The 27,733-nt window shown below is 44.2% G+C and overlaps 1 protein-coding gene across 1 annotated transcript in view; it reads left to right on the plus strand.

Moving 5' to 3' along the window:
* The window catches only part of LOC106610839 (ryanodine receptor 3), a 161,675-nt gene that overhangs the window by 64,911 nt on the left and 69,031 nt on the right, over window positions 1-27,733 (plus strand). Inside the window, exons 13-23 of the mRNA XM_082955486.1 lie at window positions 6,505-6,685; window positions 7,598-7,733; window positions 12,472-12,567; window positions 13,023-13,141; window positions 15,037-15,170; window positions 15,460-15,701; window positions 15,928-16,120; window positions 18,386-18,602; window positions 18,831-18,935; window positions 23,002-23,105; window positions 27,571-27,654. Coding sequence (XP_082811612.1) covers window positions 6,505-6,685; window positions 7,598-7,733; window positions 12,472-12,567; window positions 13,023-13,141; window positions 15,037-15,170; window positions 15,460-15,701; window positions 15,928-16,120; window positions 18,386-18,602; window positions 18,831-18,935; window positions 23,002-23,105; window positions 27,571-27,654 — 1,611 coding nt within the window. The remainder of the gene's footprint in view (window positions 1-6,504; window positions 6,686-7,597; window positions 7,734-12,471; window positions 12,568-13,022; window positions 13,142-15,036; window positions 15,171-15,459; window positions 15,702-15,927; window positions 16,121-18,385; window positions 18,603-18,830; window positions 18,936-23,001; window positions 23,106-27,570; window positions 27,655-27,733) is intronic.

Genomic DNA, 27,733 nt, shown 5'->3' on the forward strand with positions numbered 1-27,733 from the left:
TTACAAATCTAACTACATAACAACATAATCATTTTATTTGAATGGTACATCTCTTGATAAACTGGGTAAATGAAGACGTCATAGGACTACTCACAATACAGGTGAATGCATATTCAATAGGAGTGTGTGCATTGAGTTATTGAGCTTGTTTTGGCAGATCAGTGGAGTCTGTCATCTGTAGCACCATAATCTGCTTCCATCTGGTACTTATATTAGCCTTCTGAGCAACACATTCTGCATGGAAGCATCACTCCAGCATGTCATGCCTGTATGGAAAGACATCATATAGAATGGGGCGGCAGGTAGCCTATTGGTTAGAGCGTTGGGCCAGTAACCGAAAGGTTGCTAGATTGAATCCCCAAGCTGACGAGATAAAAATATATCGTTCTGCCTCTGAACAAGGCAGTTAACCCACTGTTCCTAGGCCGTCGCTGTAAATAAGAATTTGTTCTTAAAACTGACTTGCCTTGTTAAATAAAAAATATAGGCACTGCTGTTAGTATGAGAATATAAAGTACCATCTATTCAATGCAAATGGGTCCAACTTAATGTCATGATTTGTGATCACGGATGCTTATGAAACTAGAATTTTTGTAATTTTCCGTGAATGGGAAAAAATCTTATTTTCAGCTGTCAGGATGCATCTCTAAACTCAGCTGCCAGGTCAAAATTCGCTAGTTCAGCTAGTTCAGCTATCTGTCATGAAATTGGCGTGTTGTAACTTGATCCTACTGCTACTATTTGGATAGAGCAAGGCTGTAACTTCACTCCCTTTCACATCTCCTCATCTCTCTCCATGGCTCATATCCTGTGCTACTGTTTACTGGCACTATGAGAACTAGCTCAATGGCAATGACATTTGCCACCAAGCCATAAATGTGCATAATATCTGACAAGGAGAGCGAGGGTAGGAAAAAATATGAAACTAACATGCACGTTGTGTCTGAATGACTCAAATCTGCCCATACAGTGCCTTCAGAAAGTATTTACAGCCTTTGACCTTTTCCACATTTGTTGTATTACAGCCTGAATTTAAAATGGATTACATTGAGATTGTTTTTGTCACTGGCCTTGACACAATACCCCATAATGTCAAAGTGGAATGTTTTTGAAATGTTTACAAATGAATAAAAAAGGAAAAGCTGAAATGTCTTGAGTCAATAAGTATTCAACCCCTTTGTTACTGCAAACATAAATAAGTTCAGGAGTAAAAATGTGCTTAACAAGTCACATTATAAATTGCATGGAATCTCTCTGTGTAATAATAGTGTTTAACATGCTTTTTGAATGACTACCTCATCTCTGTACTCCACACATACAATTATTTGTAAGATCTCTTAGTCCAGCGGTGAATTTCAAACACAGATTCAACCACAGTGACCATGGAGGTTTTCCAATATCTTGCAAAGAAGGGCACCTATTGGTAGACATTGAATATCACTCTGAGCATGGTGAAGTTCATAATTACACTTTAGATGGTGAACCAATAAGCCCAGTCATTACAAAGATACAGGCGTCTCTCCTAACTCAGTTGCCGGAGAGGAAGTAAACCGCTCAGGGATTTCATCATGAGGCCAACGGTGACTTTTAAACAGTTAGAGTTTAATGGCTGTGATGGGAGAAAACTAAGGATCGATCAACAATATTGTAGTTACTCCACAATACTAACCTAATTGACACAGGGAAAAGAAGGAAGCCTGCACAGAATAAAAATATCCCAAAACATGCATCCTGTTTGCAACAAGGCACTAAAGTAATACTGCAAAATGCGGCAAGGCAATTACATTTTGTCCTGAATAAAGTGTTATGTTTGGGGCAAATCCAATACAACACATTATTGATTACCACTCTATATTTTCAAGCATAGTGGTGGCTGCATCATGTTATGAGTATGCATGTAATCTTTAAGGACTGGGGAGTTTTTCAGGATAAAAGGAAATGGAATGGAGCTAAGCACAGACAAAATCCTAGAGGAAAAGCCTTATTATTAGTGAATTAACTAAACAAATATTTCCAATAGGAGTTCGATTTTGGTCACTGTCAATTCATCTATTTCTCAATACTGCAGATTCCCAGCTAGACGTTCCTCTGCATTGTGTAGAGCTCGTGGCTCAGGCGGTGAGTGGCGGCTCACATAGCAGCAGTTTTGCTACGTAGAGGGACTATCGGCAAAGCAGATCGGGAAGGGCCAATAGCCGATAGACTGGAAAGGTCAAATATAGCCCCCATTTATTGGCTCAGCAGATTATTAGTCGTTCTCTAATGTAAGTAAGGGTAAAGTCTCCAGCACTCTGATCACTACTTTCTTTTTCTGTCTCCTTCTCCTCCAACCCTACCCACTCAGCCCTGTGGTGTATATTCTACAATAAGGATTTGCTGGAGTCAAAGTCAAACCAAGATTGTTATTCTCTCTGAGCTCAGAAATAAGGAGAGTTACACAGTGCAGGGTAGACAGTCTGAATTCCAAAGCATTGGGTGATAAGCACATATCTTTATAGTTTCCTGTTCTTGAGCGGGACTTTATCTATACAAGGACGAAGGTGCAAGCTGGTTTGCAACAGGATGATACTCCCAAGAACAGGAGATTATAATAGGACAGTTTCACAAGGTTAGTCACATACTCAGTTATGTGGACGCATAAAATAAAAATGTCCCATTACAGCCCCTAGCCAAATGCTCATGCACCGTCGCAATCTTCGCTCTCTCTCTCTCTCTCTCCCACTACTCTCCCTTCTGCTAAATCCCTTTCTCTCCTCTCCTGATTCTGCCTTTTCAACCCTGCTCTCCTGGCTTTCTGCATCCTATGACTCGCACTGTCCCCTCCTGATCCATGGCTGAGTGAGTCATTGCGAGCTTACAGAACAGGGCTGTCGGCAGCTGAGCAAAAATGGAGGAAAACTAAACTTCCGGAGGACCTATCTTCCTTTCACTCCCTCCTTTTTTTTACTCTATCTGCTGCTAAAGCCACTTTCTATCACTCTAAATGTTAAGCTTCTGCCTCTAAGCTTAGGAACTGTTTTCCACCTACTCCTCCCTCCTTCAGCTCTGGGGACGACTTTGTCAACCACTTTGAAAAGAATGTTGACGACATCCGCTCCTCATTCACTCAGCCTATTGAGTTCACTGGTCCCACTCACACATGACTACCCTATGCCTTGACCTCTTTCTCCCCTCTCTCTCTAGATGAAATCCTGTGACTGTTGGGCGGCCAGACCACACTAATCTACCCACTCGACCCCATCCCCTCCTCCCTTCTCCAGACCATCTCTGGAGATATTTTCCCATTCCTCACTTCCCTCATCAACTCATCCCTGACCACTGTCTGCGTCACATCTGACATCAAAATGGCCAGAGTCTCTCCCCACATCAAGTTACCAACACTCGAACCCTCTGACGTCAACAACTACAGACCGTTATTCCTCCTATCTTTTCTTTCCAAAACACTTGAGCATGCTGTTTCTGACCAACTCGCTCGCTATTTCTCTACAGAACAATCTTCTTGACCCTAACCAGTCAGGCTTCAAGTTGGGTCACTCAACCGAGACTGGTCGATTCTGTGTCATGGAGGCTCTCCACACTGCCAAAGCTGACTCTCTCTTCTCTGTTGTGTCACGAACCGGCTCGAATCCCGAAACAAAAAGGGAGACAACGTGGAGATAAAGAATAACAAAATATATTTATTAACTGAAGTAAAGTAAATACAATTAACAATGGTGTGTGTTTAGTCAGCAGTCAGTAGTGTAAGTGAGTGGTCGCGTGTATACATGTGATAATGAGGGGTGTTGAAAGGTGCCAACGCAAACAAACCAAATAGCCACAAAAATGCCACAACCAAAATCTGTCTGTGTCTGCATGGAGAGAGTCTCTCCAATGAATGTGGAAGAGGTCTATTTATCCTGGGACACACCCGTGCCCAGGTGTTTCCCATGTAGCTGACGACCACAGTTGTCATCCACGTAGATCTATCCGCTGCCTTCGACACTGTGAACCATCAGATCTTCCTCTCCACCCTCTCAGGGCTGGGTGTCTCTGCACACTCTTGGATTGCAGGTGACATGGAGAGGTTCTGTGTCTGCACCATGTACTCTCACTACTGGTGTCCTCCAGTGCTCGGTTCTAGACCCTCTCCTCTTTTCTCTTTACACCAAGTCACTCAGCTGCTTCAGATCCACACATAGTCTCTCCTATCATTGCTATGCGCATGACACTCAATTACTTTTCTCTTTCCCTCCTTCTGACACCCAATTGGGGACACGCATCTCTGCGTGCCTGGCAGATATCTCAGCTTGGATGTCGGCCGACCATCTCAAGCTCAACCTTGACAAAACAGAGCTTCTCTTTCTCCCGGGGAAGGCCTGCCTGCTCCAAGACCTCACCATCACGGTTGACAACTTCACAATGTCCCCTTCCCAGAGTGCAAAGAACCTTGGTGTGACCCTGGACAACACCATGTCGTTCTCTGCAAACATCAAAGCAGTGACTCGCTCCAGCAGGTTCATGCTCTACAACATATGTACCTCACACAGGAAGTGGTGCAGGTCCTAATCCAGGCACTTGTCATCTCCTGTCTGGACTACTTCAACTCGCTGTTGGCTGGGCTCCCCGCTTGTGCCATCAAACTCCTACAGCCTGTCTGGTATTCAACCTTCCCAAGTTCCCCCCCAAGTTCCCCCCCCCCCCCCCCTTACTAGCACTCACTTTGCGAATAGCTACTTTGAGGCAATTTGTACTTACTATGACTGAGATACGGGGTTGACCCACCTGAATCAGAGCATCTGGATCAGAGCGTCTGCAAAAAAATTTTTTTTTACATTTAAATGTAAAGTGACAAGTCAACAAGATAGATAATAGACTGAGCTGTAGCAGCAGCATATGTGGTGCAGTAGCAGCAGCGTGTGTGTGTGTGTGTTGCATCTGTGTGTGTGTGTGTGTGTGTGTGTGTGTGTGTGTGTGTGTGTGTGTGTGTGTGTGTGTGTGTGTGTGTGTGTGTGTGTGTGTGTGTGTGTGTGTGTGTGTGTGTGTGCGTGTGTGTGTGTGTGTAAGTATATGTGAGTGTGTGGGTAGAGTCCAGTGTGTGTGCATAGAGTCAGTGCAAGAGATTCAATAAAAAAAAAGGGTGAATGCAGGTCAATGTAGCCATTTGATTAGCTATTTAGCAGTCTTGTTTAGAGGTATTATGCCTTGGGGGTAGAAGTAGGTTCAAGTCTTCACTGATAAAGTTATTTTATTTTCATGACAGTCTTCATGCATTTCCGTCGGTTATACGGTAATTGTTCCAGCCCTACAAAAATATAACAACTACTTGACTGTAGTGTAATATGCATGCTGTCTGGGTGTAAAGCCCTGTAGACTGTGAATGCACAGCAGCAGTTGAGCTTTTGGCCTGTGAGCAGTGGGCTGCACAGCCCACAGAAAGCACACTGGCTGCCTGGCTCAGTGACCCAGTCATCCGTGGCCAAACAGGACAATAAACACATCAAGCCATAAGGCCACTTACGGCCAGTCATGAATGAGAATGCTATGGAGCGAATAAATGTTCAAAGCCTCCTCATCTTCCACTATTAAACTGGCCTGTGACTGTGAATCAAACACATACCCCCCTCCGTGTCGTCAGTTGGTCAAACATGGCTGACTGGCTTTTCACCGCTGTCCAGACCTAGACTACTGCCTGTGAGCTGTACCTCTCCACACCCCCCTCCCTCTCCCCTCCTCAGCCCCCCTCTGTGTGACAATTAACCATTAAGCTCACACACAGAAAATAACATTTCAGCATGGATTAACCTCAAGGCACAAATCCTGTTCCTATGGCAGTCACTGCTTGAGTCATATTCTAATACTGGAGTTCAGTGTGGTTATGAAACCTTATGATTATCACATAATGATGTCATGATATAAAGGACCTGCTGTCATACACTGAGTGCACAAAGCATTATGAACATGACAGACTGACCAGGTGAAAATTGTCGTCACTTATTTAAATCTACTTCAATCAGTGTAGATGAAGGGGAGGAGACAGGTTAAAGGAGGAATTTTAAGCCTTGAGACAATTGAGACATGGATTGTATATGTGTGCCATTCAGAGGGTGAATGGGCAAGACAAAATATTTAAGTGCCTTTGAACGGGGTATGGTAGTAGGTGCCGGTTTGTGTCAAGAACTGCAACGTTGCTCGGTTTTTCATGCACAACAGTTTCCCGTGTGTATCAAGAATGGTCCACCACCCAAAGGACATCCAGCCAACTTGACACAATTGTAGGAGGCATTGGAATCAACATGGGCCACCATCCCTGTGGAACGCTTTCGACGCCTTGTAAAGTCCATGCCCTGATGAATTGAGGCTGTATTGAGGGCAAAAGGGGGTGCAACTCAATATTAGGAAGGTGTTCCTAATGTTTGGTATGCTCAGTGTATGTTCCCTTGTTTTGATGCTGAAAAATCTACTTTTACAGAATTGAGTACTTTCAAAGTGTCCTGTGGTGAAGATAACCCTTCTTCCCTGTTCCAGAGACCTGGACTGTCTGGGGGGAAAGAACCGTGCGTCAGTAGCCCTGCCCATCGAGGAGGTCCTCCAGACCCTCAATGACCTCATCACCTACTTCCAGGTGCCTAATGCTGAGCTGGAGCACGAGGAGAAACAGATCATGCTGCGCTCTCTCAAGAACCGACAGAACCTCTTCAAACAGGAAGTGAGTTCATCCACACATGAAGTGCCGCGTCGTAATCCTGCCTGACGGTTGCTTGGCAGCAGAGGACAATAAAAGTCCAAAGTCAGGGGTTTCAATTGTGATTAAGGCAATTTTAGTAAGTGGTCATTGCAGGAGTCGGGCTTAAATGCAGTGTTGCCAAGACATGCTGTTTTTAAAGGCTAAATCAATGGATTCTTGATACAGTATTTCAATGCCATATTGTATTTCAGAGCATTGCTTTTCAACTGTCAGCAGTTTTGTTCTGAGTTTTTCTGTGATGACAACAATGGAGTGGAGCCTTTTGATAAGCCTCTCGGCCCAAAATTGTTCTCATCAATTATAAAATGTCAGCTGCCTTCCCTTGTGCCTGTGTTAAATACACAACGTCAACTACTCTCCTTAACTCAAACAAAAGCTGTTGCTGTGGATTTACATTTCCCCAGTTGTTCACTTTGTCTCCAAGCAATAAGTTGATAACAGGAATTTATGTAAAATAGTTGTGTGCAGTGTTTCTGTAATGGTTACATAATTGGTATAACCATACATAACACTGTTTCCGGCATACACCAATCCTGCCCATGGAATGCTTCAATAACCCATCTATATCCCAGCCTACACACTTCTCCAGAATTGTATTAATATCCCCAAATTGCACTTTTCCATCCCACTCCCCAATACAATACAGTTGTACGGTACATTTTTCATTGTTGACAGCTGATAGGCTTTTCATGGAGTTATAAATCACCTGCAATTTTCCTTCCTCACAGCTGGGCATGCTGCTGAGCATACCTGATCACTATTACCATCCTAGATTAATCATCCAGGCATGAAGGCATAGGAGAGACTAGGAGCAGGTTAATTGAGGACACATGATGATGATGTCAGAGTAATGATGGGTGTGTCTTGTTTCAGGGCATGCTGACTCTGGTGTCCTGCTGCATCGACCGTCTCAATGTGTACAACAGTGCAGCCCACTTTGGGGAGTGTGCCGGGGCAGAGGCTGGGGCTTCCTGGAAGGACATCCTCAACCTGCTCTATGAGCTGCTAGGTGAGGGAGACAATAGAAGAGTCCTCCAAAGAGTATTATACACAAGTCATCACACCAATATAGTTACAATCACATAAAGTGTCACAGTAAAAAAGTTAAACAACAGTAGATAAAGAAAGGACAACCTGTCTGCTCCTTGTTTGTTTGTTACACACACACACTTCACAGTAATCAATCATTGTTGCCTGCCACGGAAGCCCTGGCGTTCTCTGAGTCCCAGTACTGCTCTTACCAACCTCAGGCCTGAGTCTCACTGCTGCCGTGGGATTATTTGTCTCAGCTGAGCTGGCATTTACAGAGCCGTTTATGGTCCTCTAGGCACTCTTAGGTGGTGTTTCCCCATCTTACACGCCTGTCTGTGAGGCTGCCTCAGTTAGGGCAGGCACAATTACTGAGTAACCGACGGGTATGGATGAAGACCGTCATGAAAATAAAATAAGTCATAACCGTAAAAAAATGATATACAGTACTAGGCAAAAGTTTGGACAAACCTACTCATTCAAGGGTTTTTCTTTATTTTTTCTATTTTCTACTTTGAAAACGTCAAAACTGAAATAACACTAATGGAATCATGTATTAACCAAAAGAGTGGTGAACAAATCAAAATATATTTTATATTTGAGATTCCTGAAATAGCCACCCTTTGCGATGACAGCTTTTCACATTCTTGGCATTCTCTCAACCAGCTTCACCTGGAATGCTTTTCCAACAGTCTTGAAGGAGTTCTCACATATGCTGAGCACTTGTTGGCTGCTTTTCCTTCACTCTGCGGTCCGACTCATCCCAAACCATCTCAATTTGGTTGAGGTCAGGGGATTGTGGAGGACAGGAAATCTGATGCAGCACTCCATCACTCTCCTTCTTGGTAAAATAGCCCTTACACAGCCTGGAAGTGTGTTGGGTCATTGTCCTGTTGAAAAACAAATGATAGTCCCACTAAGCCCAATCCAGATGGGATGGCGTATCGCTGCAGAATGCTGTGGTAGCCATGCTGGTTAAATGTGCCTTGAATTCTAAATAAATCACAGACAGTGTCACCAGAAACGCACCCCCACACCATAACACCACCTCCTCCATGCTTTACGTTGGGAAATACACATGGGGAAATCATCTGTTCACCCACACCGCGTCTCACAAAGACACGGCTGTTGGAACCAAAAATCTCCAATTTGGACTCCAGATCAAAGGACAAATTTCCACTGGTCTAATGTCTATTGCTCGTGTTTCTTGGCCCAAGCAAGTCTCTTCTGTCACGTATGCTCTCTCTCCGGTGCTCTAGGTCGTCATGCTCCCGCGCCTCAGCTGGATTGACACGTTCCCGCGCCTTAGCAGAGGTGACCGGTCCGCTCCTGATCCCCGGGATCGTCATCCTGGTCGGCGTCCTGCGGCTGGAACCGCGCGTCGGGGAGGGGGTACTGTCACGTATGTTCCCTCTCCAGCCTCTAGATCACCAGGCTGCTCGTTAGGTCGCACACCTGTCACCAGCGTTACGCACAACTGGACTCCATCACCTCTTTGATTACCTGCCCTTTATATGTCACTCACACACTGGTTTCTTCCTCAGTCGTCATTGTTCCTGTTTCATGTCGGTGCGCTGTTTGTGTTTCTTGTTTTGTTCATTTATTTATTAAATGTATTCACTCCCTGAACTTGCTTCCCGACTCTCAGCGTACATCGTTACATCTTCTTCTTATTGGTGTCCTTTAGTGTTTCTTTGGGGAATTTGACCATGAAGGCCTGATTCACACAGTCTCCTCTGAATAGTTGATTTTGAGATTTGTCTGTTATTTGAACTCTGTGAAGCATTTATTTGGGCTGCAATTTATAAGGCTGGTAACGCTAATGAACTTTTCCTCTGCAGCAGAGGTAACTCTGGGTCTTCCATTCCTGTGGCGGTCCTCATGAGAGCCAGTTTCATCATAGCGCTTGATGGTTTTTGCGACTGCACTTGAAGAAACTTTCAATGTTCTTGAAATTTCCCGTATTGACTGACCTTCATGTCTTAAAGTAATGATGGACTGTCATTTCTCTTTGCTTATTTGCGCTGTTCTTGCCAATGTATGGACTTAGCCCTATTTGGTAAAAGACCATCTTCTGTATACCACCCCTACCTTGTCACAACACAACTGATTGGCTCAAACGCATTAAGAAGGAAAGAACTTCCACAAATTAACTTTTAACAAGGCACACCTGTTAATTGAAATGCATTCCAGGTGACTACCTCATGAAGCTGGTTGAGAGTGTGAAAAGCTGTCATCAAGGCAAAGGGTGGCTATTTGCAGAATCTGAAATATAAAATATATTTTGATTTGTTCACCACTTTCTTTGGTTACTACAGGATTCCATATGTGTTATTTCGTAGTTTTGATGCCTTCACTATTATTCTACAATGTAAAATAAAGAAAAACCCTTGAATGAGTAGGTGTTCTAAAACTTTTGACTGGTGGTGTGTGTGTGTGTGTGTGTGTGTGTGTGTGTGTGTGTGTGTGTGTGTGTGTGTGTGTGTGTGTGTGTATGTGTATGTGTATATGTATATATATATATATATATATATATATATATATATATATATATATATATATATATATATATATATATATATATTATAAGTTTCATCACGTGGTTAAGAGTCCATGTTACCTCAGAAACACGAATCCGGTTGAGTCCGGGACGGCCGGGCATTCGTACGGTTGAGTCCGTTTCTGAGGTAACATGGACTCTTAACAACGTCATGAAACTTTTTGCTCCTTGTTGAAACAAACAAGGTGTAATAGCGAATGAGTTTTTGGTTGCCTAGACAATACCCCCCTTCCTGCAGCAGCACACACAGAAATAGAATGAATGGAACGGGCTTGGAACCTCTAATCCTGGCAATGTGACTGGTAAACTCATGGGTGAACTCTCAGTGGATGCCTGCTATTGTGATGCAAATAATTTCCATGGTAGTGTAGAATGTTCGTTCCAATGATGTCAAAGGGGAATGATGTGGCTCATACAATGGAATGTATTTTTTGTAATGTCAGTTGAATTGAATCAACAAATCACACCACATACTGACACATCCTGCTTTTTCTTCCTGCTTTGCTCCCTGCAATGGCCGTCAGTCCACCCATTTTGTCAGTGGTGCCCAACTCCAGTCTTCGAGTATCCCCAACAGTACACATTTTTATTGTAGACTGGACAAACACACCTGAAATGGTCCTTTCACAATGACAGAAGGCATGTGTATTGTTATTGTATTGGCTAGATATTGCTGCATTGTTGGAGCTAGAAACATAAGCATTTCGCTGCACCTGCGATAACATCTGCAAACTATGTACACCACCAATAAACTTTACCGTCATGACCTTTACAGCCCTAGCCTCAGTACACATGCACTCTAGTACCACACACAGTCACAAACACACACACGTACTGTACGCACATGTACATGCACACACACACATATGCATTCATGCTACACACACAGCACAATTGCTGCTACCAGATTCTTATTTACTATTGTTAATACTGTACAATTGAAACACTTGCCCCTCGATCCCCTGTTCCCTGATACATGTGTAAATATTGGACTATAAATTGTGCCTTCCTGTATTATACTTATGCTAGAATGTTTATTATATTCTACTGAGCCATTTACTTTATGTTCATATTGTTATATTTTATTTTTGTTGTTGCATTGTCGAGAAGGAAGCTGCAAGTAAGCATTTGGTTGGAAGGTGTATACCATGTGTATCTTGCACGTACGACTAATAAAACGTGAACACACACACACATCTACAGACAGGGGCTGGAGCTTCGTGCAGGGGCTGGAAGTGGATACGGATAGCATGCAGATTTCACGTCTGTGTGAAGTGCTTCCAGGGCCTCAACCCAACATCTCCCCCAGCATGTCGACAACACACTCCCAGCCAAGCTGGACTGACCATGCTCACCAGATGGTCACCACTTTTCCCCATATCCTTGAGTTAGGCCACAAATTCTTCAAATACGGTCTTTCAGGGTAGGAAAAACCAGTCCAATCTTACATGTCAGTTGTACATTATAGGCATTCCCTCTTGGTAGTAGGAGCATGTCTCCCGCTCAGAAGCTTCCCAGTTCCAGTGTCCGTATCATTGTCTGAGCCCTTCACAGAGTGTTTACATGGTGCTTTCTCCTCATGGGGAGCATTAATGTGCAGACCACGTCCCTCCTCTCATATCCCCTCCTCCACACACCTGCACCAGCTAAATGGATTTGCGAGCTAGGCCTCCTCTTTTCGGTCTATGCCAGGTGACCCTGTCATTTTTGGCTGGGACGACTCTCCTTTCCTGTCCCCCTGATGTCACACCCTTCCTTTGTACTCCGCAGCTTAATTAATATACATAAAGGCTTTGAAGAAGAACACTACTCTTTCCTTGGCATGGAGTGTGGTTTAAGGTGTGCATTTTGTGTGACGTTGTGTAAGATGTAAGGTTTGGCAGTGTTGTTGGCTGTAGGAACAAAGACAATCAATTTGAATTATCCTCTTCATAACTAGCAAAGATTATATGTCACCTGTCTTCTTCCCTTGACATGGGTGTCATTGTTTGTTGCGGAAGATGTGCAGTGTTTTTCTATAGGAGCTATGTTTTTGCTGTACTGTAGGTCAAAGATAAGCAATTTACATGATCGTCTTCAAACTTGCCAACTGGATATGTATCGTGTCTGAAATGTGTCTCCTCCCCTTGACCTGTGACCTTGTCCATGTGTCCTGTAGCGGCGCTGATCCGAGGCAACAGGAACAACTGCACCCAGTTCTCCAACAACCTGGACTGGCTGGTCAGCAAGCTGGAGAGACTGGAGTCCTCCTCAGGTACCTTGATAATGCCATGACACGTGTTTAAATGATAACATGATACCACCATGACACGTGTTTATGAGGACCACGATGGAAATATGCCTCCGGGCTTTATTGTGTTTTTTATCCTTGCTAATCTTTTATGTATGTAAAGTCTCCGGCTGGAGCAGCCTACTTTTTAAATTATCGATTCAGTCAATCAATTAATAAAGCTAAAGCTTTGTGTGACCTTGTCCTACCTCTCCTCAACCTGCATGCTGTCTGCACATGGTTTAAAAGGTGATGAGGAGTTGGATTACACTGTTGTAAACCCCAGACCTGGTGTTTAGAGTCTTGGATGAGTTTAGTAATGCCTGGCCATGTATCGTCATAGCCTCTTCTTGTGCTCAGGAGCATGCATTTGCGAAATGACCTTTTGTGTCTTGTTCCCTTGTCCTCTGTGGCCGTTAATTGATGATTTGCCACGGCAGGCATACTGGAGGTTCTCCACTGCATTCTAATTGAGAGCCCGGAGGCTCTAAATATCATCCAGAGAGGACATATCAAGTCCATCATCTCCCTGCTCTACAAACATGGACGCAACCACAAGGTGAGCTGAAACCGGAGGAGGAGCTGTATCAAATATATCAGCATGATCAAGTGAATATACTGGAACTACATTGTTTTTGTTTTGATACTATTTATCCATCACAAGAGCTTGACCACGGTTTCTTATAAAGCACAGTAATTCACAGATGAGCCTGCATTTTTATTAGTACACCCAGTGCTGACAGGGCTGCAGAGAGTTGATGAGTTCTTGTTGGGGCTGGGCATTTGACTGTAATGTGTATGGGCATTGTGTATCAATATGTTTACATTGAAATAAGCACTCCAGCGGGGCTGCCATCTCCTTTGTCATAAATCACAGGGGTTGTATCATTTGGCTCTAGCCGCTCATAAAGCCACTGATAATAAAGTGCAGGTCTTGGCCTGGCTCCCTTGGCTGCCGTTCTCTGCCCATTTAATTATTCTGCTTTGTAAAGCCAGGATGGGCCCACATGCATCAAAATGATATTACTGGATGTGGTTTCTGCTGATTAGCATCTCTCAGTAATTATGACTGGCTGCATTAAAGAGCGGCTGGGCTCACCGATTCCGCATTTTTTTTCTACTGCTCATTAAGAAAAATGAGATTTGAGTCTTGGGGGTGTGGTTCGATGTGGGTGTGTTATGTTTGCTTTACTGTACCATGGAAGTTGTTGTTGTTTGTCCCTCTTGATGCACAGTAGCAACAACATAGACAGTACCACTTCCTCAAAATTGTCATAATTAATCTAAGATAAACACAAGATGCTCGTGAATTGATTCAGATTTTTGGAATATTGACAAGTGGCAGTTGGGATGCAAGTGCACATAGTCTCAATTCTCATTTTGCACAAAACATTGGCATACTTGAGTGATCACTATCCAGATCACCGCAGCTCTTTGTCTGTGCATGACAATTCTCCCTAGGTGTTACAAATCCGTGTTACTGGGCAAGTGTGCATAATTGTAATTCAAACCCAACCCTTCAGTAAGTCGTGACCCACCTCAGTTACACAAATCTTGCAAAACTCAGTTTTGGAATGTACTGACTTTATGACCAAAATTATCCTACTTATGCTTTTTAGTCAATTTTGACACTAGAAGAAATGTTTCTGACTAATACCATGCCACATACTGTGGAAAGCTTTCTAACAGACAAGTTGTTATTTAATAGCTAAAGGTAATGCTCTCCCTCTAATAGTAACATGGAAAAGGACTACGGATGAGTTGGTCCTGTTCTGTTTCTGGCCTTCTATATCTCTCTGTCTCTGTCTCGGTCTCTCTCTCTCTCTCTCTCTCTCTCTCTCTCTCTCTCTCTCTCTCTCTCTCTCTCTCTCTCTCTCTCTCTCGGTCTCTCTCGCTCTCTCTCTCTCTCGGTCTCTCTCTCTCTCTCTCTCTCTCTCTCTCGGTGTCTCTCTCGGTGTCTCTCTCTCTCTCGGTGTCTCTCTCTCTCTCGGTGTCTCTCTCTCTCTTGGTGTCTCTCTCTCTCTCGGTGTCTCTCTCGGTGTCTCTCTCTCTCTCGGTCTCGGTCTCTCTCTCGGTGTCTCTCTCTCTCTCGGTGTCTCTCTCGGTCTCGGGTCTCTCTCTCTCTCGGTCTCGGTCTCTCTCTCGGTCTCGGTCTCTCTCTCTCTCGGTCTCTCTCTCTCTCGGTCTCTCTCTCTCTCGGTCTCTCTCTCGGTCTCTCTCTCTCTCGGTCTCTCTTTCTCTCGGTCACTCTCTCTCTCTCGGTCTCTCTCTCTCTCTCGGTCACTCTCTCTCTCTCGGTCTCTCTCTCTCGGTCTCTCTCTCTCTCGGTCTGTCTCTCTCTCTCTCGGTCTGTCTCTCTCTCTCTCGGTCTCTCTCTCTCTCTCTCGGTCTCTCTCTCGGTCTCGGTCTCTCTCTCTCTTTGTCTTTCTCTCTTTCTCTCTCCTCACCCTGCAGATTTTGGATGTGCTCTGTTCCCTCTGTGTGTGTAATGGGGTGGCAGTACGAGCCAATCAGAACCTCATCTGCGATCACCTGCTCCCCAAAAGAGATCTGCTTCTCCAGACCCGACTGGTCAATGACGTCCAAAGGTAAAAAGCCATCCAATCCCTGCCCAGTATAATTAGATTAAGGTGCTATTGGTTGTAAAGTATGAGTGGTGTGGTGTGTGTGTGTGTGTGTGTGTGTGTGTGTGTGTGGTGTGTGTGTGTGTGTGTGTGTGTGTGTGTGTGTGTGTGTGTGTGTGTGTGTGTGTGTGTGTTGGATATCCTTTTCATTGCTGTGTTTGTTTGATTGGATTGTGAAAGGTGCATATAACAACATCGATCACAGTTACCGGTATGTGATTAAGCCCTAATCCATGTCTCTAATCTTTGGCAGCATGAGGCCCAACATTTACCTGGGAATGAGTGAGGGCTCGGCCCAGTATAAGAAGTGGTACTACGAGTTGATGATTGATCAGGTGGACCACTTCTTGACCAGCGACCCCTCTCACCTGCGTGTGGGCTGGGCCACCAACAAGGGTTACGCCCCTTACCCAGGTGGAGGGGAGGGTTGGGGGGGCAACGGGGTGGGGGATGACCTCTACTCTTACGGCTTTGACGGACTTCATCTCTGGTCAGGTCAGTTTTTTTCATTAAGTCTCCTGCTTCATAAATGATGAGAAGTCACCCAGATTGTGTCTAGACAGTGTGTGTCCTGCAGGGCAAATGTCTATGCCCACGTGTGTGTGTGTGTGTGTGTGTGTGTGTGTGTGTGTGTGCATGTATGTGTGCGTGCTTTCGTGTGCAAAAGTGAGTGTGTGTCTTGCAGGTCATATTTCTGTGCTGAGACTGTGGTTTGTTGCAGGTCGTATCTCCCGGGCGGTGGCTTCTATTAACCAACACATCCTGACCTCTGAGGATGTGGTGAGCTGTTGTCTGGACCTGGGAGCCCCCAGCATCTCCTTTAGGATCAATGGACAGCCCGTACAGGGCATGTTCGAGAACTTCAACATCGATGGACTCTTCTTCCCTGTTGTCAGCTTTTCCGCTGGGGTCAAGTATGTGTTTCTTACACACACACACCTGGCATTTATATGAATGACCACGTATACACACATACAGGGACTTCTCCTCAAATTGCTTTCTATTCTCCCTCTAGCTTGCACAAAAATCCATCTAATCCATTCCTCTATCGTTTCCTCTAAATATGAATCCTTAAAGGCTCGGCATACATCTTACTCACTTGTGTTGCCATGGCAACTTCAAATGATGTGACTGACATGTCTGAAAAATTAAATTTCAGGCTCCAGGAAGCTTTCCAGGATTTTATGACCGACCCTGTTTTCTACAGCAAAATTGCATTTTACTATTCTGGACCACTGTCCGAGACATGACGCTTGACAGCCCAAAATATTTTAGTTCACATCAAATTCCATAATGGCCTGCAAGCTACACTGTATCTCAATTACCACAATAACATTTGCAGAAGCATTATACAACATTATACAGCATTATACAAAATTAACAGGAAATCATAATTATAGGAATTCTGTTAGCGTTATTCTGCATTTTGTCTGTCTGTATGATGCAGGCCACATCATGTATTGTAAACATTTCCTGTCCTCTGTGCAGCGGGGCATGCTACGCAACGACACACACTTGTTAATAATTGATTTGTGCACTGCACTCAGTGAGACTTGGAGTGAATGCGTCATCATCACTACTACAGCTGCTATTTTGGTTACGGCCCAGGAGGGCTTCTGAGTGGTGGGCTGAAATATTGCATCATTCTCAAAGTGGGGTTAGTCATAGTCACTTTCTGCTCTGCCGGGCTCAGCTGGAGCTTGTTTAGAGTTGACCTGGGGCTTGGTTAAAGCTAGGTTGAGGCTGGGGCTGGGGTTCAGTTGGAGCTGGTCTGGGGCTGGGGTTCAGTTAGAGCTGGTCTGGGGTTCAGTTAGAGCTGGTCTGGGGTTCAGTTAGAGGTGGTCTGGGGCTGGGGTTCAGTTAGAGCTGGTCTGGGGCTGGGGTTCAGTTAGAGCTGGTCTGGGGCTGGGGTTCAGTTAGAGCTGGTCTGGGGCTGGGGTTCAGTTAGAGCTGGTCTGGGCCTCGGTTAGAGCTGGTCTGGGGTTTGGTTAGAGCTGGGCTGGGGTTTGGTTAGAGCTGGGCTGGGGATGTGGTTTGGTCAGAGCTGGGTTGGGGCTTGGTCAGAGCTGGGCTGGGGTTTGGTTAGAGCTGGGCTGGGGCTGGGGTTTGGTTAGAGCTGGGCTGGGCCTGTGGTTTGGTTAGAGCTGGGCTGGGCCTGTGGTTTGGTTAGAGCTGGGCTGGGGCTGGGGTTTGGTTAGAGCTGGGCTGGGGTTTGGTTAGAGCTGGGCTGGGGTTTGGTTAGAGCTGGGCTGGGGATGGGGTTTGGTTAGAGCTGGGCTGGGCCTGTGGTTTGGTTAGAGCTGGTCTGGGGCTGGGGTTCGGTTAGAGCTGGTCTGGGGCTGGGGTTCAGTTAGAGCTGGTCTGGGCCTCGGTTAGAGCTGGTCTGGGGTTTGGTTAGAGCTGGGCTGGGGTTTGGTTAGAGCTGGGCTGGGGATGTGGTTTGGTCAGAGCTGGGTTGGGGCTTGGTCAGAGCTGGGCTGGGGCTTGGTCAGAGCTGGGCTGGGGTTTGGTTAGAGCTGGGCTGGGGTTTGGTTAGAGCTGGGCTGGGGATGGGGTTTGGTTAGAGCTGGGCTGGGGTTTGGTTAGAGCTGGGCTGGGGTTTGGTTAGAGCTGGGCTGGGGATGTGGTTTGGTCAGAGCTGGGCTGGGGTTTGGTTAGAGCTGGGCTGGGGATGGGGTTTGGTTAGAGCTGGGCTGGGGTTTGGTTAGAGCTGGGCTGGGGATGTGGTTTGGTCAGAGCTGGGTTGGGGCTTGGTCAGAGCTGGGCTGGGGTTTGGTTAGAGTTGGGCTGGGCCTGTGGTTTGGTTAGAGCTGGGCTGGGCCTCAGTTAGAGCTGGTCTGGGGGTTGGTTAGAGCTGGTCTGGGGGTTGGTTAGAGCTGGTCTGGGGGTTGGTTAGAGCTGGTCTGGGGGTTGGTTAGAGCTGGTCTGGGGGTTGGTTAGAGCTGGTCTGGGGGTTGGTTAGAGCTGGTCTGGGGGTTGGTTAGAGCTGGTCTGGGGGTTGGTTAGAGCTGGTCTGGGGGTTGGTTAGAGCTGGTCTGGGGGTTGGTTGGAGAGGCGGGCTGGCTGGCGGTGGGGGCTGGGGTTTGGCCTCAGTGGCTCTATGTTCTTCCCCCCCCATCACTCTCAAGCTGTCACCCACATACTGAACACACTGATTGACTAAGTCCCTCTCGCTCTAGGGTGCGTTTCCTGATGGGCGGTCGTCATGGTGACTTCAAGTTCCTGCCTCCGTCGGGCTATGCTCCGTGTTACGAAGCCCTACTCCCCAAGGAGAAGATGAAGGTGGAGCCGGTGAAGGAGTACAAAAGGGACATGGAGGGGGTCCGAGACCTGCTGGGGACCACACAGTTCATATCTCAGGCCTCCTTCATACCCACCCCTGTGGAGACCAGCCAGGTAACAGGGGTATGGCTTTCAGCTCAGAACGCCTCACATTATCTGCAACATGGCTCATCTTAAACACAGTAACAGTGTTTATACTGCATGTTTTAAAGGGGCTTGTACATTAATATCTACAGTGTAAGTGTTTCCAAATATCCACAATGTATGATTGATGACATAGGCCTGCTGTACTGTCTACAAACAGATGCTGTTTATCTACGACACTGATTCTTTGTCTCTCAGATCGTCATGCCGCCATACCTGGAGAAGGTCCGGGACAGACTGGCTGAGAATATCCACGAGCTGTGGGCCATGAACAAGATAGAACTGGGCTGGTCTTATGGGAAGGTAGGAGACCTCTTTTAACACTGATTGAGAGAATAGATTAGCACTGGCAAACTATTTTGGGCAGTCCATGTCATTGACATACAGTGCCCTCAGAAAGTATTCAGACCCCTTAACTTTTTCCACATTTTATTACATTACAGCCTTATTCTAAAATTGATCCTTAGCAATCTACACACAATATCCCATAATGACAAAAAAAATAAAAATTGGGGACATTTTTGCACATTTCTTAGAAATAAAAAACAAAAATACCTTATTTACATAAGTATTCAGACCCTTTGCCATGAGACTCGAAATTGATGTTTCTACAACTTGATTGGAGTCCACCTGTGGTAAATTCAATTGATTGGACATGATTTGGAAAGGCACACACCTGTCTATATAAGGTCCCACAGTTGACAGTGCATGGCAGAGCAAAAACCAAGCCATGAGGTCGAAGGAATTGTCCGTTGATGCCCGAGACAGCATTGTGTCGGCACAGATCTGGGGAAGGGTACCAAAAAATGTCTGCAGCATTGAAGGTCCCCAAGAACACAGTGGCCTCCATCATTCTTAAATAGAAGAAGTTTGGAACCACCAAGACTCTTCCTACAGAAGCCACTCCTCAGTAAAAGGCACATGACAGCCCGCTTGGAGTTTGCCAAAAGGCACCTCAAGGACTCAGACCATCAGAAACAACATTCTCTGGTCTGATGAAACCAAGATTGAACTCTTTGGGTCACGTCTGGAGGAAACCTGGCACCATCCCTACTGTGAAGCATGGTGGTGGCAGCATCATGCTGTGGGGATGTTTTTCAGTGGCAGGGACTGGGAGACTAGTCAGGATCGAGGCAAAGATGAACTGAGAAAAGTACAGAGAGATCCTTGAAAACCTGCTCCAGAGCACTCAGGACATCAGACTGGGGCGAAGGTTCACCTTCCAACAGGACAATGACCATAAGCACACAGCCAAGACAACGCAGGAGTGGCTTCGGGACAAGTCTCAATGTCCTTGAGTGGCCCAGCCAAAGCCCGGACTTGAAGCCGATTGAATATCTCTGGAGAGACCTGAAAATTGCTGTGCAGAAAACCTCCCCATCCAACCTGACAGAGCTTGAGAGGATCTGCAGAGAAGAATGGGAGAAACTCCCCCAAATACAGGTGTGCCAAGCTTGTAGCATCATACCCAAGAAGACTCGAGGCTGTAATCGCTGCCAAAGGTGCTTCAACAAAGTACTGAGTAAAGGGTCTGAATACTGATGTAAATGTCATATTTCAGTTTTATATCTTTTTTAAATTAGCAATGATTACTAAATTAAATGTTTTTGTTTTGTCATTATGGGGTATTGTGTGTAGATTGATAAGGGAGAAAAAACAATTCAATTAGAATAAGGCCGTAACGTAACAAAATGTGAAAAAAGTCAAGGAGTCTGAATACTTTCCGAAGGCACTGTACTTAGGAAAGAAGCAATACATTACCTTTAAATGGATCATCAACCAATATAAACATAAATAAACTTTTATCAGGGAAATAAATCTCAGCTTGCAAATGTTTGTGTTAGACCAATTATACTGATAATTATTTATGTGAAATGCATTAACCCTAACCTAATCTTATAAATTCTACCAACGTTAAAGCACCAAAACAAGCCTGTACACCATTTTGCTTTCTCTTTTATAATTTGCGGTTCAAACCCAACAGAGGGTAAGTGAAGAATACTCCCATATTTCTTCTTTTGTGCTCGTCATGCCATTCATTGTAGAGACTCCATTTTTGTTTGTTTGTAGTCGAGAGACTCATCTTTTCTGTGTCCTAAATCAGTCATGAATTACAATGCAATTGTTTGTGAAAGGCACAGAAGGACATTTTGGCCATTCTGTTGCAGCAATAAAACAGGAAATAGACCTCAGTGACATGTTTAGACTATTGATAATAAGATAAGATATTTAGGTGTGTGTTTACATATGTCTTATTTCACACATGTACAAGTTCATGTGTGAATTAGGAAATTAATTTCTTCCATATCCCACTCCTCCTGAGACACCCTCAGAGAGTAGGCTCAGAGCCAGGGATCAGCCATTATTGACAGCGACCCTGGAGAAATGATGGTTAAATGCCTTGCTCAATGGCATATCTTTCACCTAATCGGCTCGGAGATTTGAACCAATGACCTTTCGGTTGATGGCCCGACACTCCTAACCGCTAGGCTACTTGCCGCCCAACATTGTAATTCAGTTCATGGAGTTTCAATGGACACTTTACTGATTGGAAAGACTTTATGTGGGGTATTTGTCTCTCTGTTAGTTGAATTCCAGATTATTAAACTGGACGCGAATTCATTAAGCCCTACTGTTACAAAGACTGAATGACTGTTTCTTGGTTTCATGTTAGTACATGATTGCCAAAATGACCTGTTGTGCCCCACTGCCCTTAAAGGTGCAGACAATCAATACCAGAAACAATATGCAACACAGCTCTTATGTCTATATTACATAAGTGTTGGATGTGTGTAGAGTAGACCACCGCAGCCCACCCTACTGAATGATTCTCTCATTCCTGCAGTCCCTCCTTCCATCCTATCCCACATTTAAACACAACTGTGCCGGTGTGATTTGTCCACCCACTGGACTGCCAGCCATTCCATCAGTTCCCACATCTTAGTAGAGCCTTTGATTTATGGTGAGGCGATCTATTACGCCGGGGTCAAACTCTCTTATTCATTTAAACAGAATTCTGCACCCCTGACATAGCAGTTTGGCTTTTATATCTGTTTTTTACGAGACCTCGTTAGCTTAGGCCGGGTGACGTTGTCCTGGCAGTGCATGGAGCAAGCTACACCAGGGAGAGAGTATACTAAATCTGGGCTGAACAGAACACATACCTGGACAGCGCTGTTATTGTATTCCACTCTCCAGAGAGCACAGCTTCAGTGCTGATTTTAAAGAGGTCTGAGTTTTAGTTGCTGTGGTTGCTATGGGGTACAGAGGTAGGGTATCTATATTAGCTGCCTGACACACTTCACTATCGGAGGCTAGTATGGTTATAGAATACTTGGAATAGTTTTATCAACATGGACCATTGACAGTATAAAAAGAATTTCAAACAAGCTGTGTGACATTCATACCAAGGCTAGTAAGAATAACAGCATGGACTTCTTTGTCCTCTGACAAAGCCCTATTTGAATAGAGTGTAGTAGGCTGTCTGGACTGTAGTAGGCTGTCTGGACTGTAGTAGGTTGTCTGGACTGTAGTAGGCTGTCTGGACTGTAGTAGGCTGTCTGGACTGTAGTAGGTTGTCTGGACTGTAGTAGGTTGTCTGGACTGTAGTAGGCTGTCTGGACTGTAGTAGGCTGTAGGAAAAGTCTGTTAGGTAAAATAATTCCTGGGGAGTTCTTGTGCTATTCACAAAAGAGCTGCCTGGGGTTCATGTAGCACTCAAATAGCCACATATCTGTACAGCAAAACCACTTCATGTTTTCTTGGTCAACATGGATGTAATACTGCTTGGGCTGGAAAGAGCAGCCAGAGGGATTATTAGAGGTAAAACACAGCAGTCAAGAATGGAATTATATATCTCACTTGGCTTAGTATTCAGGACTCACACCTCTCTATCTTCCAAGAAAACATGCTCCTCCTCTACATTCATAACATGTCCACTAGACTAGACCGTATTATCACTCCAGTACACCAGTAGCCCTCTGTAAGTAGACAACATCCCCACACTCTTAGAAAAAAGGGTTCCAAAAGGGTTCTCGGGTTGTCCCCATAAGATAACCCTTTTTGGTTCCAGGTAGAACCCTTTTGGGATCCATGTAGTACTCTCTGTGGAAAGGGTTCTACATGGAACCCAAAAGGGCTCTACCTGGAACTAAAAGTGTTCTAACTATTATGGGGACAGCTGAAGAACACTTTTAGGTTCTAGTTAGCACCTTTTTTCCCCTAAGAGAGTACTCCCCTGTTGATTGGCAAAAATCTTAATTGTGATTTGAATTATACTCACCTTTTGGAATATTTCTTTCCCCTTTCCTCAAGACAGTTGTAATATGTATAAATACTTGTACATTAACAATCCTCATGCGTTTCACAGATAAGGGACGATAATAAGCGGCAGCACCCCTGCCTTGTGGATTTTCCCAGACTGCCTGAAACGGAAAAGAATTACAACCTACAGATGTCAACGGAAACCTTGAAGTATGTCCTGCATTATAAGTAACTATATTAGTTTCACTAATGAAGAGAGAGAAATAGAAAGACGAGGAGAGATCCCGCAGGGCACACCACGTTATATTTGGTTGAGATGTTGATCAATGAGATTTCAACCTTTATTCAACCCCTCAAAAAGGACAGCAAGACGTTTGTTGAATTCCCAATGTGTTATCACTATGCTTTCACCCATCTAAAAGCAATGGAAGAACAATGACAGATTGTTTGTTCAGTTGTCATCTAAATGTCACAACGCCTATCAAACTTTTAAAAGCACAACAAAGTTTAAATGGGAATACAATGTCAGATATGTTTTATTTATACAACAGATGAATGTGTATCACTGTGCTTCATCTAATAGCACAACAAATGACCTGAATTGCAGTTGAGATTACATTAAAAGTACATGCAAGTGATCAGATTCTGCACAGATCATTAAAGGAATTGTGAAGATCTCCACAGACCTGCAACCTTTGCATGCTATGTTGAACATGTTGAACAACCTTTGCATGCTATGATTGCATAAGAAGACATTCATAGTTACAGTAACCTCAAAATGTGGCCATGGATGTGTTACTCATTTTAAGGTTGAATAGAACTGTTACATTAGTTATTAATATAGCCTTAACTTTTGGCTACATACTGTATTACAGAAGTAATATTGAATTGTTTGGTTGACAATGCAACCAAAAATCAACATTTGAAGGAGATGTATCTTTTGTGCCACTGACTTAGTCTGGCCTTCATTCAAGTTTGTCTACAAATGTATAATTAATATGTTGGATTCACGTCTTCATTCATGTTGGGGCGGCTTGTAGCCTAGTGGTTAGAGCGTTGGGCCAGTAACCGAAAGGTTGCTAGATCAAATCCCTGAGCTGACAAGGTAAGAATTTGTCGTTCTACCCCTGAACAAGGCAGTTAACCCACTGTTCCTAGGCTGTCATTGTAAATAATAATTTGTTCTTAACTGACTTGCCTAGTTAAATAAAAAAATCGAGGACCTAATCAAATCAACGTTTATTTAAATTGCATTTAAAGTTTGATTTGATTTAATCATATTCTTTAACTTAGATATTTGGTTGAAATGGAGACGTGAATCCAACATATTAATTACTAACATGAAGATTACATTTGAAATCTCCCAAAGCTTGAAACCCTTTATGCATTGTCTGGGTTGAATTGAAACAATAGCTATTGATGACTTTGCAAATGCTATATAGGCCTAAATAGTATCATTGATGATATACAACTTATAAAGTATGGTTACATTTCATTTGCTCTGTTAAAACCTCTTACATCTAGATGTTCAGCTAGCGGAACACCGCTCCAAAATCCAATGATAGGGCGTGGCGCGAATTACAAACACCTCAGAAATCCAAAAACTTCAATTTTTCAAACATATGACTATTTTACACCATTTTAAAGACAAGACTCTCCTTTATCTAACCACATTGTCCGATTTCAAAAACACTTTACAACGAAAGCAAAACATTAGATTATGTCAGGAGAGTACCCAGCCAGAAATAATCAGACACACATTTTTCAAGCTAGCATATAATGTCACAAAAACCAAAACCACAGCTAAATGCAGCACTAACCTTTGATGATCTTCATCAGATGACACTCCTAGGACATTATGTTATACAATACATGCATGTTTTTTTCAATCAAGTTCATATTTATATCAAAAACCAGCTTTTTACATTAGCATGCGACGTTCAGAACTAGCATACCCACCGACACTTCCGGTGAATTTACTAAATTACTCACGATAAACGTTCACAAAAAACATAACAATTCTTTTAAGAATTATAGATACAGAACTCCTTTATGCAATCGCTATGTCCGATTTTAAAATAGCTTTTCGGTGAAAGCACATTTTGCAATATTCTGAGTAGATAGCCCGGCCATCATGGCTAGCTATTTTGACACCCACCAAGTTTGGCACTCACCAAACTCAGATTTACTATTAGAAAAATTGGATTACCTTTGCTGTTCTTCGTCAGAATGCACTCCCAGGACTTCTACTTCAACAACAAATGTTGGTTTGGTTCCAAATAATCCATAGTTATATCCAAATAGCTGCGTTTGTTCTTGCGTTCAAGACACTATCCGAAGGGTGACGCGCCGGCGCGTATCGTGACAAAAAATTTCAAAATATTCCATTACCGTACTTCGAAGCATGTCAAACGCTGTTTAAAATCTATTTTTATGCGATTTTTCTCGTAAAATAGCGATAATATTCCCACCAGGCGACGTTGTTTTCGTTCAAAGACTGAAAATGTAAAATGGACTCTTCACGTGCACGTGCGCACCCGTTTCATTGTTCTCAGATCGACCACTATCCAAATGCGCTACTGTTTTTCAGCCAGGGACTGCAGAGTCATCATTCAACGTTCTGGCGCCTTCTGAGAGCCTATGGGAGTCTTAGAAAATGTCACGTTACAGCAGAGATCCTCTGTTTTCGATGAAGAGGCTATAGAAGGCCAAGAAATGGTCAGAGAGGGCACTTCCTGTTTAGAATCTTCTCAGGTTTTGGCCTGCCATATGAGTTCTGTTATACTCACAGACACCATTCAAACAGTTTTAGAAACATTAGGGTGTTTTCTATCAAAATCAAACAATTATATGCATATTCTAGTTTCTGGGCAGGAGTAATAACCAGATTAAATCGGGTATGTTTTTTATCCGGCCGTGAAAATAGGTTAAACCTTTGGAATGACTTTGATAGCAACAGTGAATCTATTTAGTTATTAAAGGATCTCTCAATAATCATTCTCACGATAGCACATTAGTAGTAGTCAGTGATAAATATCAAAGCTGGGCTTTGTAGATATATTAACTCTCCAGTAGGAGGTGCTCCCCAGCCAATAAGTTTTTCTGATCGAGGCTATAACGTTGAAGATCTGACGTTGTTTCAAAGGTACAAATTCAACATATTTTATACATGGTTTGTCTATGTTGAAAATTCGATACCATGATGACATATATAGTAATCCTGTGGTTGAAATTTCACCCTGATGACTTTTTTTCAAATCCAATGTATTTTCCACATAGGTTCAATGTCACAATACGTTGGCAAATGACGTTGAAACAATGTTGATTCAACCAGTTTGTGGCCAGTGGGATATGACTGACAGAAGGTGTGGGTGAACCAGGGGTCAGTTAGGTAGTAGACTGAAGGTGTGGGTGAACCAGGGGTCAGTTAGGTAGTTGACTGAAGGTGTGGGTGAACCAGGGGTCAGTTAGGTAGTAGACTGAAGGTGTGGGGGAACCAGGGGTCAGTTAGGTAGTAGACTGAAGGTGTGGGTGAACCAGGGGTCAGTTAGGTAGTAGACTGAAGGTGTGGGTGAACCAGGGGTCAGTTAGGTAGTAGACTGAAGGTGTGGGTGAACCAGGGGTCAGTTAGGTAGTAGACTGAAGGTGTGGGTGAACCAGGGGTCAGTTAGGTAGTAGACTGAAGGTGTGGGTGAACCAGGGGTCAGTTAGGTAGTAGACTGAAGGTGTGGGTGAACCAGGGGTCAGTTAGGTAGTAGACTGAAGGTGTGGGTGAACCAGGGGTCAGTTAGGTAGTAGACTGAAGGTGTGGGGGAACCAGGGGTCAGTTAGGTAGTAGACTGAAGGTGTGGGGGAACCAGGGGTCAGTTAGGTAGTAGACTGAAGGTGTGGGTGAACCAGGGGTCAGTTAGGTAGTAGACTGAAGGTGCTCTCCTGCTGGACACTCAGCACCTGAAACACCCCCAGTGTTCCTGACATCACCCACCTGTCACCGTAGGACATCTGCAAATGGTCCACACTGACAGCCCACACCCAGACACTGAGAAACACACAAAATAAAGTTTCATGAGACAGAGGTGTGTGTGTGTGTGTGTGTGTGTGTGTGTGTGTGTGTGTGTGTGTGTGTGTGTGTGTGTGTGTGTGTGTGTGTGTGTGTGTGTGTGTGTGTGTGTGTGTGTGTGTGTGTGTGTGTGTGTGTGTGTGTGTGTGTGTGTGTGTGTGTGTGTGATTAGAGAGAGAGAGAAAGTCTGGTTTGATTAACGTTCATCTACAGTGACGCTGACACAACAGAGACAGACAACCTGGGCCCCTAAAGAGCAGCCCTGCTATTCTGCCATCACACCACATCTCTCATTTGTCCTCTTACAATGACAAAGCAATGAGATTTTACTGATACAAGTGTGAATAACTCTTTCTTAACAAGTCCTTAAGGTGACTATATGGTTTCATAATGGACCAGGACATGCACAATTAAACAATACAATGCTCTCTGTGTATGCTCATGCTGGTTCATTTGCCACTCTGCTTGATGTAGGAGTATAGAAACCCACAAAACCTAGTATCATAAGATTATGCCTGCTGATTATAGTATTTAGTTAGTGTGCAGGCAATGTGAGTCACCCTCTTAGAGAGCTCATCCTGTGTAGATGGAGATTGTTAATCTGTCTCTTCACAGGACTCTGCTGGCATTAAGCTGCCATGTTGTCCAGGTCAACGCCAACGCTGAAGAGGACCTGAAGAAGATCAAACTCCCAAAGAAGTAAGAGTCTACTAGACGTTTGAATACACAGATCAGCAAGAACCTAATACATGATTTACCAACTTTTCGAGATTCCTAT

This window comes from Salmo salar, chromosome 09 (assembly GCF_965601325.2).
Source record: "Salmo salar chromosome 09, fSalSal1, whole genome shotgun sequence".
Taxonomy (NCBI): domain Eukaryota; kingdom Metazoa; phylum Chordata; class Actinopteri; order Salmoniformes; family Salmonidae; genus Salmo; species Salmo salar.